This window comes from Emydura macquarii, unplaced genomic scaffold (assembly GCF_026122565.2).
Source record: "Emydura macquarii macquarii isolate MOO-44397 ecotype Brisbane River unplaced genomic scaffold, CSIRO-AGI_Emac_v2 contig_1230, whole genome shotgun sequence".
Classification (NCBI taxonomy): domain Eukaryota; kingdom Metazoa; phylum Chordata; order Testudines; family Chelidae; genus Emydura; species Emydura macquarii.
Genome location: NW_027131367.1, coordinates 3,309,904 through 3,325,771, shown reverse-complemented (window position 1 = coordinate 3,325,771; position 15,868 = coordinate 3,309,904). Strand labels below are relative to the sequence as shown.

The following is a 15,868-nucleotide window of genomic DNA, read 5'->3' as shown; positions in this document are numbered from 1 at the left end:
TCTGCAGGATCAGAGCAGTACCGTTAACATCACCTGTTCCTTTAGCTGATGCTTGGAACACGTATGTGAACATACATTCCCAATTAAAAAGTAAAACCAACTATATTCCACAACACCTTCAAAAGAGGAGCCTGGAAACTTAAATTCATAACTCCGCTGGACGCTAAAAACCACAGGCATAAGAGAGATGCTGGTTGTATTTGTAACACTCCCTGCTACCTAACAACCCCCTTTTTTCTATGAATGCAGAGGTGCTAATTACCCACTTCATTTTAAGTGGTCTCCTGCAACATGCATGAGCCCCTTATGCTTAACAAACACTGGCCCACTTTGTAATTAGCTGTGACACTCTGGTTATCTTCTCCAGACCTGAAGAAGAGCTCTGTAAAGCTCAAAAGTTTGTCCAATAAAAAAAAAAAAAAAAAAAATCAAATTACCTCACTTACTCTGGGAACCCAGCCACGCTGCAAACAAATATTCTGCACAAGCTACCACAGAGTTGTTTCAGAAGGCGGAATGGAATAAGGAACTACCACAATTTCACAAGTAGGGACAAATTGTGCAGGTGTTATTTTTCTTATGCAACCATCATCTGAGCCCATATTTAGGGCCTGATCCTGAAGTTAGACACACAAACACCTTCACAGAATTGAAGGCCAGAAGGGACCGTTTAGTCTGACTTCCAGGACATCACAGGCCATTACTTTTCACCCTGTTACTTCCCTATTGAGCCTAATAACTTGGGTTTGACTAAAGTAGATCTGTGCACATTTCTACCTCGATGTTGGCAGAAATATTTTAAAGATGCATTCAAGTATATATTATAAAGCAGTACCCTATGTTCCTTAACGAACATTTTAAAACTCACTGTAACCAGTTTTTAGATTTAGCTCTTCCCCTGCAGTGGGGCAATACATAAACCGACTAGAAACCAAAGCAGACCAGTCTATGCCTCTTGTGCAAGCGCCAAATAGCTTGGCAAAAAAACCCGTAAAGAAGCAGCATGGTAATTGACCCGTGCTAGGCGCTGTATGAAACGAAGCGGTAGACTCCAGCCTCTAAGAGGTTAATCGGAAATCAAGGGAGACAACCCAGATGTGAAACAAGTGTAAGAAGTGGGGGAAGGCTAAGCTTGGAGAAGGCTGGGAGGGTGTTTTTTAGTCGGGGGGAGGAGGGGGGGTATTATTGCTTTGTGAAAATTAGTGTCTAGATCATAGTGTCTCAACCGGTGGTATGGGTACCCCTGGGGGTCCGGGGGGGAGGGGGCGCTAAGGAAGGGGAAAGGCAAGTGAGGGGGCCTAGGGAATGGAGGGGGGGGCCCAGCATTGGGGGGGAGGAGGAGCCACAGCAGGGGGGCCCTGGGGGAGGGGAGGGTCGGTCCTCACGGAAGGAGCCATGGGAGGGGAGCCCCTGGGGCAGGGGAGAGGAATATGATGGCAGACGGGACCCGTGGGGCGGGGGAACCGGGGTCCCAGGGAGGACGCCGGCGCCCCTCACAAAGATGGCGGCCCCTGAGGCAGGGAAGCAATGACCGGAAGTGCTGCTGCCCTTCCCCAAGATGGCGGCCGCGGACACGTCACGGGGACGGACGGCGGCCGGCCAGGGTCGCGCCCAAGATGGCGGCGGCGGCTGCAGGGCCCGGCGGGGTGCCGCGGGGCACGGAGGCGGCGGCGCTGTTCGAGGCGCACACGGCGGCCGAGCTGCGCGAGGTGGAGCGGCGGCTGCGGGCGGGCATCGAGCAGAAGCGGGAGGAGCTGCGGCAGATGGTGGGGGAGCGCTACCGGGACCTCATCGAGGCGGCCGACACCATCGCCGAGATGCGCCTCAGCGCCGAGCACCTGCTGGGGGCGGTGCGGGGCCTGCAGGAGCGCGGGGCGCCGGCGGCGCCGCGGGGCGGCCGGGGGGGGCGCCAGGTGAGCAGGGGGCGGGGCCTGAAGCGGGGGGCGGTGCGCCCAGGTGAGCGGGGGGCGGGGCCTGAAGCGGGGGGCGGTGCGCCCAGGTGAGCGGGGGGCGGGGCCTGAAGCGGGGGGACGGTGCGCCCAGGTGAGCGGGGGGCGGGGCCTGAAGCGGGGGGACGGTGCGCCCAGGTGAGCGGGGGACGGTGCGGGAGGCAGTTGGGGAAGCATTGCCAGTTTATCCACAGCCTGGGGGGCAGGACTGAGGACTGTGCTGCTTTAACCTGTCAGATGTCACATCACACAGGTATAGGGACAAAGCTCAGGTAGCTTCCGCAGTTGGCAGAGTTTCCACATGTGACCAGGTGTTCCCTTGAAAGTGTGATTGTACACACAGTGAAAGACAGCCTCTCCTTTCATGCCCAGACTGTGCCGCACTCGCAGGAGAAGTTCTACAGCACTGCCGCGCAGATCAAGCTGCTGCTTGAGAGTCCAGAGAAGATCTGGAGTGCCATGGAGACTTCTCAGTACTTACATGCCACACATCTGTACCTGCTCTGCTGCCATCTCCACAGCCTTCTGCAGCTGGATTCCTCCAGCTCCCATTACAGTCCTATCCTCGCACGCTTCCCCATTCTCCTACGACAAGTGGCAGCAGCCAGCCAGTTCAGGTAAGAAACCTGGGGCTGTTTGCTGCTCTGCCAGAGGCAATTTCTCTGGCAGAGCATTGCACTGCTGTTAATATTTTATCTAACAACTTGAAGGCCCCTTACAAACATCAAATTAAGCCTCCTGTCCTGTCTTTCTCTTAGAGGAAGTAGATGATATTGTCCCACACGCAGAGGGGAGGCAGCTTACCCAACATTGCACAGGCTACTGGCAGAACGGAGTTCGGACTCCCAGTGCTCTGTTCTGGACCTCTCCTTCCTCATAGAAAGTGTAAGGCGGGGGCCAGGGGGAATCTTTTTTCCTCCCCTATTTACTCCCTATTAAGTCAAGGACTGAACATAGTTCCCTCTACACTTGTTAGACATCACTCTTAAATGGGCCAGAAGGGATTGCTTAAAGTGAGCTGTTTCTTTCCCCCTAGCAGAGAAGTGTTTCCATCCCCTGAGCAGCTCAAGATGTTATCATGAACCCTTTGTATTCAGGATAGTCCATTCCAGTTGGATGGCTGGATTAGCTTTGACACTTTTGCCAGTTTCCTGGTGGAGAGAGATTGCTGCTTTGAAAGTAAAATGCTGTGGGCTGGAGTACGAATGTATAGTGTTAACTTACCAACCTGGCGGGATCATGGAATTTAAACCACCCTTTTAAGACTGCACTGTTCCACCTTATACTTTACAGCTTAGTGGGCTAGGAAGGGTAGATGAGTTCAGCTTCTGGACTGAGTCATACAATCAACTGCCCTGGGTGCCTTATAGGTGACTCCTGTTGATTGTCCCCATGGATATGGAAATGATGAGGAAGCTTTAATTTTATTTTAAGCTTTTTCCCATATGGTCTGGTTAGTCTCCTGCTTTAAAAAACAAAACCAAAACACCCTACTACTGTCTCTTGTTTTTAATCTACCCCCAGGAAATAGTCTGTTGACTTGTCTCTTTCCCAAGAGTCTGTTACTGAAATATTCACCAGTCAAACTAAATGCAAGGACACCCTATTGGTATGATTGCACCAAAGCAGAAGCTTGCATCTCTCTGCCTGGCTGCCAGGGGATGTTTCCCCATCAGAAACTGCCAACTTAACTATCCCTTTTACTGGTGATTTCAACAGGTTGTTACAGAATTAAATGGGCCACGTGGAAGTTGAATTTCATCACCCCTTTGGGTCAGAGGGGAGTCTTATTGGTAGGGTGATATGTATGGGAGTCTTGTTCTGTCTCTGCCTCTGTTGTGCTGGTTCTGTGACGAATTGGAGGTTCTAGTGATGTGAAGACAATGTCCTTCACCAGCACGAGAGACCCATTATAAAATCATCTCAGTTGGTGAGCTTGCGCATTGCACTTGGACAGTCTCTGGCTTCAGCCTGCTCCTAGCGTAAGAGGCAGGGGGAAAAAGAGAAATCCTAGGGTTAGGCAGAGGCCTGCGAGGCAGGAGCCCTGCTTCTTGTCTGTCTTGTCACGTGGCTGTGTTCAATCTGTGAAGTAAAGATCAATCACCCACTTCCCAGGCAGACTGAGGCTTAGTGTTTGTAAACCTCAGGTGGGAAGAAGGCAAGTTTTTTAATGTAGTTGATTGCTATTGATGATAGTAAAACTCAGAAACGCCCTTTCTGCTCTCGAATAGTTCACAAAATCTTTGTTTGAAGCCTAAAAAATCCAAATCATGTTCCTTGCACAAACCCTGGTGCTGGTGATTGCCATACCTTTTGCAAAAGCGTTCAACACCTGGTGACCGTCTGACTTGTTTCCTTATTAGATCCACCATACTACATGAAAGCAAGTCGCTGCTAAAATGCCAGGCCGTTTCTGACCAAGCAGTGGCAGAGGCCTTATGCTCCATCATGCTTTTAGAGGACAGCTCTCCGCGCCAAGCCCTGACGGACTTCCTGCTGGCCAGGAAGTCAGCTGTTCAGCAGCTTCTGAACCAACCACATCATGGTCAGTACAACTGGCTTCTCCCCTGAACTAATGTTAAAGGAAAAAACCTTGGCGTTTGTGTCTCAAGGAAAGAGCAGAAACTGAGTGAAAAGGGTTTTGTCTTATTTTGTAGCCTCCATGGGAACTTCATTGCATTGAGGCAGGGCTAACAGACAGCTAATTATTTCACTTGGTCTTTTAGAGCAGTGGTGGCCAAACATGATAGCTTGGAGCAGGAGGCTCCTTTATCACAAGACAGGGGTAATTGGCTCAGAGCTCCTTCTGTAGCTAACTGACCCATCCCAAGAAGTCGGCTTTAGCCCTATGTATTAGTTGCCCTATGGTCAATTGCTTATATTAGGCTCATCTCTGTTAACTGTGGGAGCAGATAGATCTAGAGAGTTAAGTGCCAGATACCAGATAACTCCACTGGAAAGGTTTCACTGTAACTACACATCTGCTTTGGAAAAGTGTTTGTCCTTTCTGACCAGCATTGTTCTTATTATGGGACTGCATGACTGAGAAGGGTTAGGGCTGCTGCCCCTAATAAGAGATGTTGTTTCTTTTTAGGTGCTGGTATAAAAGCTCAGGTGTGTTCATTGATGGAGTTGCTAACCACCACCCTGTACCAAGCTCATGCCCTTTTTTACACGCTGCCTGAAGGGGTACCCTCAGATCCAGCTCTGCCCTGCAGCTTGCTCTTTTCAATGCTGGAGACCACAACCGGCCAGGATCCAGCAGGTGAGCAGCTTGCTCAGGCAGTGAAGTTTGGGATTAGCTTAATTATATGATGGCCACCTGCACGTGTTCCTCATACAACTAAGGCTTAGTCAAGCCCACACTGAACCCACCCCACTCACGTGGCACAATTCTTCTAGGTAAAGGCATCAAAGTTTTGAAAGAGGAGATGGAGCTGAGCAGCTGGTTCAAATATCTACCGCTGTCCATAGTAGAGTTCCAGCCAACCCTCAGAACCCTGGCACATCCAATCAGCCAGGACTACCTGAGAGACACTCTTCAGAAGTGGATTAACACGTGAGTGTGTAGAGGGAGCTTCCTCTAAGGGATGGATTAGGCCAGTGCTCATTCCATCACTGTTTTCCTCCTTTAGTGAAAAGGGAGCAAGGCTCTATCAGACAGCATTAGATCGGTCTGGCAGCATAGAGTGCTTCTGCTGCACCTGAGCAGCTCAATAGCACTACTTGGCTGTGGGTTGTAAAATGAAGCCACCTCTGTTCACATGGCATACTGAACTGGCTGTCTTACCCCCATAGTACCATATCAGGACATTCATGTCCACCACAGAAATGCGGAGATGGATGGTGCAGACTGATAGCTTTTTTGAAAGCCTGGTTGTTCAATACACCATAAGGCAACAGGTTATACACAGACCACTTCCCTGAAATGCTGAGTGATCTGTGTTTAGAGTTCCTGCAGTATTACAGTCAATAAAGTCCCCCAAACTCTTATTCAAATAGAAAAATGCCTCTTAATCCTTACCTGTAATCATCAGTTTTTCCTTCCCAAGGTTGTTCTTGGTACAGCACCTCTTTTCTTACTGCTATCCTCCTGAGCAGTGTGTGTGAGATGGTGGAGCCTACTTTATAAAGATCCCAGGCTCCTCCCCTTTCCCAGCATGCCTTGCCAAGAGAGTGACAGGTAGGCCTCCCTTCCCCCTACTTAGTGGCTCAATCAGCCCTATGTGACTTTTTCCTCTACCTATGGAAGGCATGCAAGTGTAATCAAATAGTAGCTATTAGCTACAGCCTTAAACTGAAGTGTGGGGCCTTTTTTGGTTGAGAGGAAAGCCTAGTCCCAAGCTTCTCCCTGCCTGGCTGCCCCATTTTATCCTCCAAAGAACACCTCTGTCAAGGGCCCATGTGTGCTGGGTTGTTACAGAGTAATGTGATGTTCTTCCTAGGCTCTTAGCCCAATGTTGGCACAGTACTCCCTGCCTGGGATATCGGGCATTGAGCTATGGGGGCTGGACCACTGTAGGGGAGAAAGCATGTTGTGTGCTAATTGGTACCTGCGGATTACTCAGCACGTGGGTTAACAGGATTGGATCATTTTCAGCCCTGCTGGGGGTCTCCTTGCTGTGTCCTCTCACTAAGCCATAAGAATCCCTTTGTCGTCCAGTCTGTCCCAGTGAAGTAAAAGTTGGCTGCTGCGTTTCCTGGAGCTGTGATATGAGGGAAGGGGATTGATGTGAATATTGCTTTCAGCTGTAATGAAGATATCAAATCTGGGATCACCAATCTGCTGGTCTATGTGAAGAGCCTGAAAGGCCTAGCCGGCATCCGTGACGCTGTGTGGGAGCTGCTCACCAGCGAGTCCATGAGCCAGAACTGGGACACGGTGTGTCGTCAACTCTTGGACAAGCCCATCTCCTTCTGGGAGGACTTGCTGCGGCAGCTTTTCTTGGACAGATTACAGGTGAGATGCTGGCAGAGGCGTGGCCAGGCTGACTTTGGCAGCTTGAAATTACTGTTTAAGTGCTGTGTGCTTCACAGCCTGGCCATCTCAGCAGAGAACCAGTCATGAGAGCAAGTAGGACATGGAGGCAGTCCCTTTATGGCAGGCGGGACACACATTGGCTGGGTGAGGGGAGGCTGGTGATGCATGGGGGAGCTTGCCCAGCTGCTCCACTTGCTGTACTGTCTCTGGAGAGCAGTCTTTAGTCTCCAGGACTGTCCATATCACCTTTCAGCAGCTGTAAAGGGGCTTTTGAAATGGGTGACGTGGCAGCCACTGGGACCTGAAAAAGGAAAGTTCTTTTTTCCAGACGCTGACAAAGGAAGGATTTGATTCCATCTCCAGCAGTTCGAAACAGCTTCTCATCTTAGCGCTACAGGAGCTTGAAGTCAAGTCTAGCACTTCCACCCCCAGCAAGCACATCCAATTTGAACACAACATGGCTTTGTTTCTGTGGTCAGAGAGCCCCAGCGATCTGCCTTTGGATGCAGCCTGGGTCAACGTGGCAAACCGCAGCCAATTTGCAAAGAGTGGCCTGTCCATGAAGGCCCAGGCTCTCACTCCCTGCGTGCAGAGCTTCTGTTCTACCTTGGATACCAAACTGAAGGCCAAACTGGATGACCTTCTGTCCTACCTACCCTCTGACTCTTCCACCCGCAAGGAGATCTTGGGTGTGCAGTCCAGGAACTCTGCTTTTGATAGATATGCTGATGCTGGCACTGTAGAAGAGCTGCTCCGTGATCACTGCATTACCTGCATCCAGTATGTCTTGGGCTGCATTAGAGAAGAGCTGCAGCGTGCTGAGGCTAAGCTGGAAGGACGCAGAGATGCTCTGAACAATGTCAAACTTAATGCCGTCCTCTTCATGGCAAGACTTTGCCAGTCATTAGGTGAACTGTGTCCTCACCTGAAGCAGTGCATTCTGGGTAAATCAGGCAACACAGAGAATGCGATGAGGGAGACCCGGCCTTCTAAAAAGCTGGGGAAAGGGAAAGCCCAGGAGGTGAATCCCATGCAGGCCAAGTGGCAGGAAGTGAAAGAACAGCTCCTGCAACAGAGCCTGTTGGCATATCAGATTTGGAGCTCCTATGTTATCAAAGTAAGTAGCCAGTTTTTTGGGCAGACCCCTTTGTTGTTTAGGTTTCTCTCTTTCTCAGCTGCCCACAGCCACCACTGCACTTACTTGTTCTTCAGAGACTTTCCATTCATTAGAATGCTGCCACTACGAGGGTTAGGGGACCTGATCCATTGCCACTTAATATGGCTGAGCTACAGCTCTGAATTAGTCACACTCGGTGTTGCCAGATCCCCTTGGTGTGACTCTGTTAAAGACAAATGGAAAATACTTTGCCCACCTCAGTCTCCTCAGCAGATTCACTAAGTGAAAACCATAAGGGCGCCATCAATAGACTGCCCGACCCCTAGCCCCTCTATTGGCCTGTTACTGAATATTTGTATTTTTCCCCTCTAGGTCCTGGTTCACAGTTTCACCCACACTTTGTTGCTAGATGCCGCTGGCTCTATCTTAGCTACAGCCACCAATTGGGATGAAATTGAAATTCAGGAGGAGACAGAGACTGGAAGCAGTGTAACGTCAAAGATCCGACTCCCTGTACAGGTGTGAGAAATTTCCTCTGGGTGAATGAAGGGAAATAATTTTCAGGACCAAAGCTAGTAGTAGCATTACTGTCTAAGACTGCTGCCTTGTTAAATAGTCACCCAAGCTGCATTTCACTGGAGGAGTGAATTCAGTCAAACCTAGCTTATGCAGTTGCTCTGCGGGCAGGGTTATGCATCCAAGTCCTAGGCTGCAGCTTGGAGGTCTTGTCAGCATGTGCATGCAGTGGTGGTCTGGCCCTCTTAGTCCCAGGATATTAGAGAGAGGTAATATCCTTTATTGAACCAGCTTTTCTTGGTGTAAGAGAGAGAAGCTTTTGTGCTTACACACAGCTGCTCTTCAGGTCTGGGCTGTGTGAGAATATGAATGTGAATATGCAGTGAGGGATAAGCCCCAGCATCCAGGCCAACATTCCCTCTCTTACTAAAAGTGGGCCCAAAGGCCACATTGCTGACTACGTGCTGTACTCAGAAGAGCTAGTGTTTTGTAACACTGTCACTACATCACCCATCTCTTGGGCTTTATTATTATTTGTGGTACCTTCCACTGTGTGCTGGGTAACACTTCAGGAGAACAGTCCCAGGCCTGAGATGCTCCGGCTGTAGAGATGAGGTCTGGGAAAGGGGAATTAAAACAGGCAGTTTATAATGTACAGACCAATATGATTCCCTAATGGCCATGTAGCAGAAGTGGGTTTAAGACACACCTGTGGACAAGGATGAGTGTGTAGGGGCTGTAGGAAGGAAGCCAAGGAGGCAATTGTATGAATCTGACAAACAGGTGGCTGAGATGGGACAGCATTGATAGAGCAATTGGGACAGAGCAACATGATGCCTGACAAGGGCAGAGAAGTAGGCAGACACAAAGCTACGTAGACCTTTGAAGGTGGTGACAAGAAGCTTAAACCTGATGCAACGTTAGCTGGGAAGCCCATGGAAGGACTGAAATAATGGAGGAGTCACATGATCAGACAGAGAGGAGTTTAGGGGCAGCATCTTCTGTAGACTGCGGGGAGGCAGTACGCATACAAGGGAGGTGAAGAGGGAAAATACTGCAGTAAGCAAGGCAGGCTATAGTGAGGGCCTGAACAAGGGCCCTGGCTGTAGTTGGGGAGAGCAAAGGACCGATTTCGCAGATGTTGGAAGTAGCAGCAAGAAATTTGAATGGTTGGCATGTGTGGGGGGTAAGGGTAGAGTAAAAAACACCCACCCCCCAATTGTAAGCCTGAGTGGCTGGGAGGATGGTGTTGTGAACAGTGATAGAAAAAGAGGAAAGACACGTTCAATCAAGTTCAATTTAAGATATTTGTCTTAAGTACTTACCTGGCTTCCACCACTGTCCTATCTGAGCACCTTATAGTCTTAAATGTATTTAACCTCCTCACCCTTCTGAGGACAGAGTTGAGATGTGGGAAGGAGACAGGCCAGTGGTAGAACGAGATGTGAGTGATCAACAATACAGACAGTGGCTGAAACCTTGTGAGCAGATCACCAGGGACAAGGTATAATAAAAGGAGAAAAGCAAAGGATCAGAGAGAGCCCTGGGTAACCCCCCAGCCAGGGGAGAGCTGGCCCCACCAAGAAACACTGAAAGAGGAGAAAACCAGGAGAGGACAGTATCTCACTGAGGATAAGAGGTCGGGAAGGAGAAATTGAGCAGCCGGTCAAGTAGAATGAGGGTAGAGGAGAAGCTCTGAGGTTTGGCCAGGAAGAGGTAATTGAAGACCAAAATGAGACCAGTTTCAGTAGAGTGGAAAAAAGTCAGAAGCTCACCTGGAAGGAACACAAGGCAGAGATAGAGGAGGGGAAAGCAATGCATTGGTTGTAGACTGCATACTTGATGATTTCAAAGTGGGGGGGAGGGGGGACTGACAGATGGTTTTAAGGATAAGGGAGACCAGAACATGCTTCATGAGAGGGAAAGGGCATGTACAGGTCACTAAAAGTAAGGAGGTGGGACAGGGTGGGATCACGGTGGCAGGGCTCTAGGGGAAGAGAAGGTGGAGACGAAGGTTGGTGATAGGGAAGGGGGTAGATCATACCAGGAGAATTCCAGAGTCCAGATGGAAACCTCTCACACCCCTAGCTAATGTCAACATCTCATACAGAAAGAGCAGAAAACTATCAACTTTCGTTGTGGTCTTGTGTGTGCATTTTCCCCCCAAACAGCCATCCTGGTATGTTCAGTGCCTCCTCTTCAACTTGTGTCAAGAAGTCAATCGGGTTGGAGGTCACACTCTGCCAAAGCGTACCTTGCAGCTGCTGCTGAAGACTTGCATGGCAGAAGTGCTGGCTGGCTATGAGAAACTTGTTGAAGAGAAACAGGAGAAGGTATGTGCCTGGGATTTTGTTCTACACGGTGAAGAAACGCTGAATTTAGGGTTGCACTAAAAGGGGTCAGCAAGTGCAGTCACTATTAGTCAGTCTTGCCTGCTGAGGAGGGAACCCCAAAAGTTCATCTGAGACACACCCACAAATTTTACTGTGCTTTGTGGGACATAACCCTGGACTGGGATCCAAATCTAGGGCAGACCTCCACAGTCCTCTGTGCCTCAGTTTCCCAATCTGCAATTATCTTCCAAGCCTTCCTTTCAGGGGATTTGAGACTGTCTGTAAAATGCTGTAAGCCCTTGAGGGCCTATGCAGGAAAGGGAAGCTGCAGCTTGCATGCTCTGGTGACAACACTGCTCTAGTTCTTCTGCCTGGATGGCCAGCAAAGGTCTCTGAAAGGGAAACAGCTTTGCAAAGTCCTACTTTCCAGTTAGTGTGATGCTAATAGAGATGGCTGCAGTTCCATGGGAGCCCTGGTGTTACTACAGTAACAGACTAAACGGGAGGTCTCCTGTATATTCAATTTCTTAGAGGCTTCTTTTGGTCCAATGTGTGTCAGAACATACTTTGGTCTTTTCTTCTGCTCCAGGAGATCCAATATTTGACATAACTGGTCTGGTCATTTCTTTTCAATGTTGCTTTGCTAACGTGTTCAGAAGCCTTTGGAACTGTTACAGCTAGTGAATTCATGGCACATCACAAACAAGCCAGTCTCTGCCCTGAGGAGCTTACAGTATGAGGCAGCATACAAAGAGGATGTGGAGGAGAGTGGACGTGGCATAGGATAGTTACCTGAATTGTTTGGCTTAAGCCTGCTGCTTAGTGGTGCCCAAGTATTTTGTTTGTTTTGTCTTCAAAAATCCTTTGGGAGCAATTCTTGTGAACAGAAATGTTGAAGCCTGCCCTTCTCGGACTTCCTTACAGAAAGAAGGAACGTTCCCCATGACTCAGAACAGGGCTTTGCAGTTGCTCTATGATCTCCGTTATTTGCATATAGTCCTAACAGCAAAGAGCGAGGAAGTAAAAACCAGCAGGAGCAAGCAGGACTCCAGGTACAGTGCACTGCCAGTGTTCAAAGCCAAGCCTGAGAGAGGCTGTGCGATGTCTGAATCAAATTCTCAGTTCAATTCTGACATCCTATGTTTACACACACACACACACACACACACACACACACACACACACACACACACACACACACACACACACACAAATTTAAACAGAAAAAGCAAGGCTGAATGAGCCACAGTGACAGAAGCCACCTGCAGAGAAGTTCTTCAGGACAAGCTAGAAGCTTTGCAGGGCAGCACATGGGGCATTGATCTCTCTGCCACTACCCATCATGTACCTGTCTCGTGGAGGGAAGGCTTCAGTCTCCAGCACCGTTTCACCAACTCTAAGTGCTGGGTGGAATATTGGAGCTGAGCTGGGCCCACCTGTCTGTGCTGCTGTAGGAGCTTGTATCTAACTGATGGAATTAGTCTTGTGGAATCTTATTTTTAGAAATCACGCACAAATTCAGCAACAGGCTTCATGAAGCAGTAGACCAGGGAGCACAAATCCCGCTCACATTTCAGAACAGATGGGCTTCCTCTCTAGGAGTGTTCTGTAAACAGGAATAGAAAAGCCTTAAAAATTAAAGTACTTTCACTTCTCCCCCGCTGCAGTTAAGTGTTGACACAATAGGAGGCCAATCGACTCTGTCACAGTGGACTGGGGGAGCCTTGTGAAGTTGAAAACTGCTCAACCGCTGCTCCTCTGATCTGTGCCTCCTGCTTCTGCCCAGCTATAAGGCAGCAGCTCAGTCTGAGGGGCCACTGAAACAGCAATTTCTGCGTGCCCCATCATAAGCATTAGTCCACCTTGTAATCTACTTTTATGTAATATACAAATTGTAATGGGATGTTTCTGGTCTTGTTGCAGGATTGAGAAGGTGACCGACTTCTTAGAAGCCAACATCGATCCATTTGACTTGGATGTTTTTACTCCACACTTAAATAGCAACCTTAACCGCCTGGTGCAACGAACCTCTGTAAGTTCATGGAAAAGCAATTCCCTGCAACAGAAGTAAATGATGCAAAACCTGTTTGCTGCTCAGTTCTACTGCAGTCTTATCAGGCAGGCTTATCACTTCCTTGTGTTATGCAGTTCAACAGCAGCTACGGGGCGGCCTGCACACAGCAGTGGGGGAGGAGGGGATATTTAAAGCCAGCTGGAGCTAGGCATAGCTGAGTAAGTTCTACAGCATGTTCGTGTGTATCTACTTGGCTCTCTTCCCAGACAGCCCCGGATTCTTCTACCATAGCAGCAGGCAACTCTCTGAGGTGTGATCTACACTAGTAATGTATAACTATGTCACTCAGGGTGTGGAAAATCCACACCCAAGCGATGTAGTTATACTGACCTAACCCCCAGTGTAGACAGCGCTGTGTTGACAGAAAGGCTTCTCCCACCTCGCAGGGAGGTGGAATACCTATGCCGAGGGAAGCAGCTCTGTTGGCACAGGTAGCATCTTCACTAAGCACTGCAACCCTATAAGTCTAAACAAGCCCTGATTAAAGGCAACTAGTTCAAGAGGGTGAGGGGAGACAAGAGTCAGCTGGCCTTGAAATGCAAAAATGAAGCATGTTAGGGAAGAGGATTCAGCATTGCATCAAAGACAATTGAGTATGTATTTGAGAGCTGTATACAGGCAAGGCCCTCTTGTTACTAGAGCAGTTGCTGTATAATGGAATTCCTCAACCACCAGAAAAAAAACTGCATTGATTTCCTGTCTTCTAGATCCTGTTTGGCTTACTAACTGGGGCAGAGAATCACTATACCAACAGAAGCAATAATTTGAGCTCTCAGGAGCCTCACAATATCTTGCCATTAGCGTCTAGTCAAATCAGGTAAGCTGCTCCGCTTTGCAAGTATCACTTTTTAGAAAGCAAGCATTCTGAAGTGATCTCTGTGTGACTGACTGCCTTTCCTGAACTATACTTTCTCTCTTTAAGATTTGGACTTCTACCACTTAGCATGTCAAGCTCTCGAAGGACTAAATCCGCCGTTAAAAACACAGAAAATCAAACTCAGGTTGGTGAAGTTATAAACCGTCCTAATCCTACCACATGTCCCTACTGTGTTAGAAGGGCTGGGAAGCAGCCTTGTAAAAATAAGTGTCCTGGGCTTGCTGAGGATACTTTAAAAAAGGCAAGGACTTGGTTCTGGGTTGCTAAGAAGGGAGAACAAGTTGATCATCTATTTAAGACAGCAGTCCCTTGTAAGAGACAAGTACTTTTCAAACAGTCCCAAACAAGTCTGGTAGCACAAAATTCCTAGGTTGGCCGTGCTGAGCTCAGATTTCTAGCCCACACCAAAGAGACCATGGATGTGCAGTGGTGACTGAGTTTTTGCACTGACTTTAAATTTAGCTCCTCCATCTGTATTTAAGGGAAGTAGCAAGGAATGCGAAGGGATCCTGTCTAACTATTTTACGAACTTCATTCCAGCATGATGGTGACCTGTACTCCTGAAGAAGTCTTGCTTGGGTATTTAAGCTTGTGTGCATTCTGAGTGGCTTGCTTCACCTTCAATGGCATTTAGTGTTGTCCAGTTGCTCTGTATTAAATGTTATATTAAGATAAAATGTATACATTGATACACATACCCCATGGTTTAAAGGTCTGTTTAGGCTGAACTCCTGTGCTGAGGACAGGGAGAGCCAAGGAATACCTAGCTTCTATGGGAAGTGGTATTCACAAATGCCTTCATCCCTCCAAGTCATCACTGAACCCATACCCCAGGATGGTGCAGTAGGGCACGGTCCTGACTGCTTTCATTCAGTAAAGATCTTCTGCTCTCTTATAGTAGAGACGTTTACTTAAATGGGGGCCAGCCTATCACAGTCTGCTATTTCAAGTTCATGTAATTCAGTGGGAGAACTTCTCTGCTTTAATCGTGGGCTGTTTGGAACTCGTGTTTCAAAACTTTTTAAAAAAGGTATTCTCTACCTCCTGCCCCCAGGGTATCTAGTGTAACTTCGAAATGTATAGTGATGTGTCTTCCATACCTGCTCCTGCGTGTTATGAGTGGTGGCTGCAGTGCTGCATGTATATACAGCTTCACAGAAAGCAACTTCCCTGAATTACTGGCAGATGTGCTCTCTAATCCCCCTAGGTAGTGAAACATGTAAGATAGGATCGAGTACTTAATCAAAAAAAAACAATTGTCTACGCATAAAAGTGACAATGGAATTTTATCATTTCTAAAGCAAGGCAGAAAACAGAGTAATAACCCCTTTCCTGGGCTAGCCAGGGAAAAAAATCGCATTAAGTGATTCTTACAAATCATAAGCAGTTAGCAGTATAACCATCTAGTTTAAAAAGCTGTATTCGGTGGGTGGGGGAAGCTCTGCTGTGCTAGAACCTAGTATCCCCTCTCCACTACTAGAATTCAAGTGTAGACATGGCTGAATAATCTTGTATATGTAGAGGCAGGGGTTTAGGCTGGATTCAGCAGTTCCTACTCAATTACATTAAGTTCTTCATTCTCTTACCTTACTGTGCCTCCCTGCAGCTGCTAACAACTGGCTGTGTGTGGAATCAGTGTAAGAGGCACTATAGCAGTCACTGATTCTTTCATTTAAAAAAACAGGTTCCACCTCCTTCAGTCATAAGAGCAGAAGAGGAAACATTCCGCCCTGGCTCCTTGTTCAGACAGCTTGCAGCAGAGGAGGAAGACACAGCCACACCATCTCTGTTCAAACTGGGTTGGCTCTCTAGCATGACCAAGTGATCTAATAAAAAGGTGAAACACTTGAGTTTGTCTACACATTCATTTCCACTCAGAACACTCTCCCAGGCCTGTACTTGCTAAACTGGTCAGGATTGGTTACTAAGAAAATAAGACAGCATGCTCTTATCCCTTTCCCCTAGCCACAGTATATTTATTATACTATTATTTAAACTAGATTTTGCAGCGTGACTACTGA

General features: G+C 48.2%; 1 protein-coding gene across 2 annotated transcripts; it reads left to right on the top strand.

Moving 5' to 3' along the window:
• Positions 1-1,586: 1,586 nt before the first annotated feature.
• Positions 1,587-15,697, top strand: COG1 (component of oligomeric golgi complex 1). Of its 2 annotated transcripts, XM_067547288.1 has the most exons (15): positions 1,587-1,913; positions 2,322-2,566; positions 4,313-4,494; positions 5,044-5,214; positions 5,352-5,508; positions 6,699-6,909; positions 7,259-8,047; positions 8,420-8,566; positions 10,735-10,896; positions 11,821-11,948; positions 12,820-12,928; positions 13,678-13,787; positions 13,893-13,971; positions 14,388-14,426; positions 15,532-15,697. In XM_067547288.1, the coding sequence occupies exons 1-14, from the start codon at positions 1,617-1,619 to the stop codon at positions 14,409-14,411; spliced, it is 2,811 nt and encodes a 936-aa protein (XP_067403389.1). In that variant the 5' UTR covers positions 1,587-1,616; the 3' UTR covers positions 14,412-14,426; positions 15,532-15,697. The 2 variants fall into 2 exon arrangements, with proteins under 2 accessions (XP_067403389.1, XP_067403388.1); XM_067547287.1 differs by lacking the exon at positions 14,388-14,426 and having other exon boundaries at positions 1,588-1,913.
• Positions 15,698-15,868: the final 171 nt, after the last annotated feature.

What these genes read in the sequence shown, in the direction of transcription:
- COG1 (XM_067547287.1), top strand. Translation starts at nt 1,617, where the DNA reads ATGGCGGCGGCGGCTGCAGGGCCCGGCGGGGTGCCGCGGGGCACGGAG. An exon ending in CTTCAGAAGTGGATTAACAC is followed by an intron (nt 5,509 to 6,698) that starts GTGAGTGTGTAG and finishes TATTGCTTTCAG; the next exon opens with CTGTAATGAAGATATCAAAT. An exon ending in AGGAGCAAGCAGGACTCCAG is followed by an intron (nt 11,949 to 12,819) that starts GTACAGTGCACT and finishes GTCTTGTTGCAG; the next exon opens with GATTGAGAAGGTGACCGACT.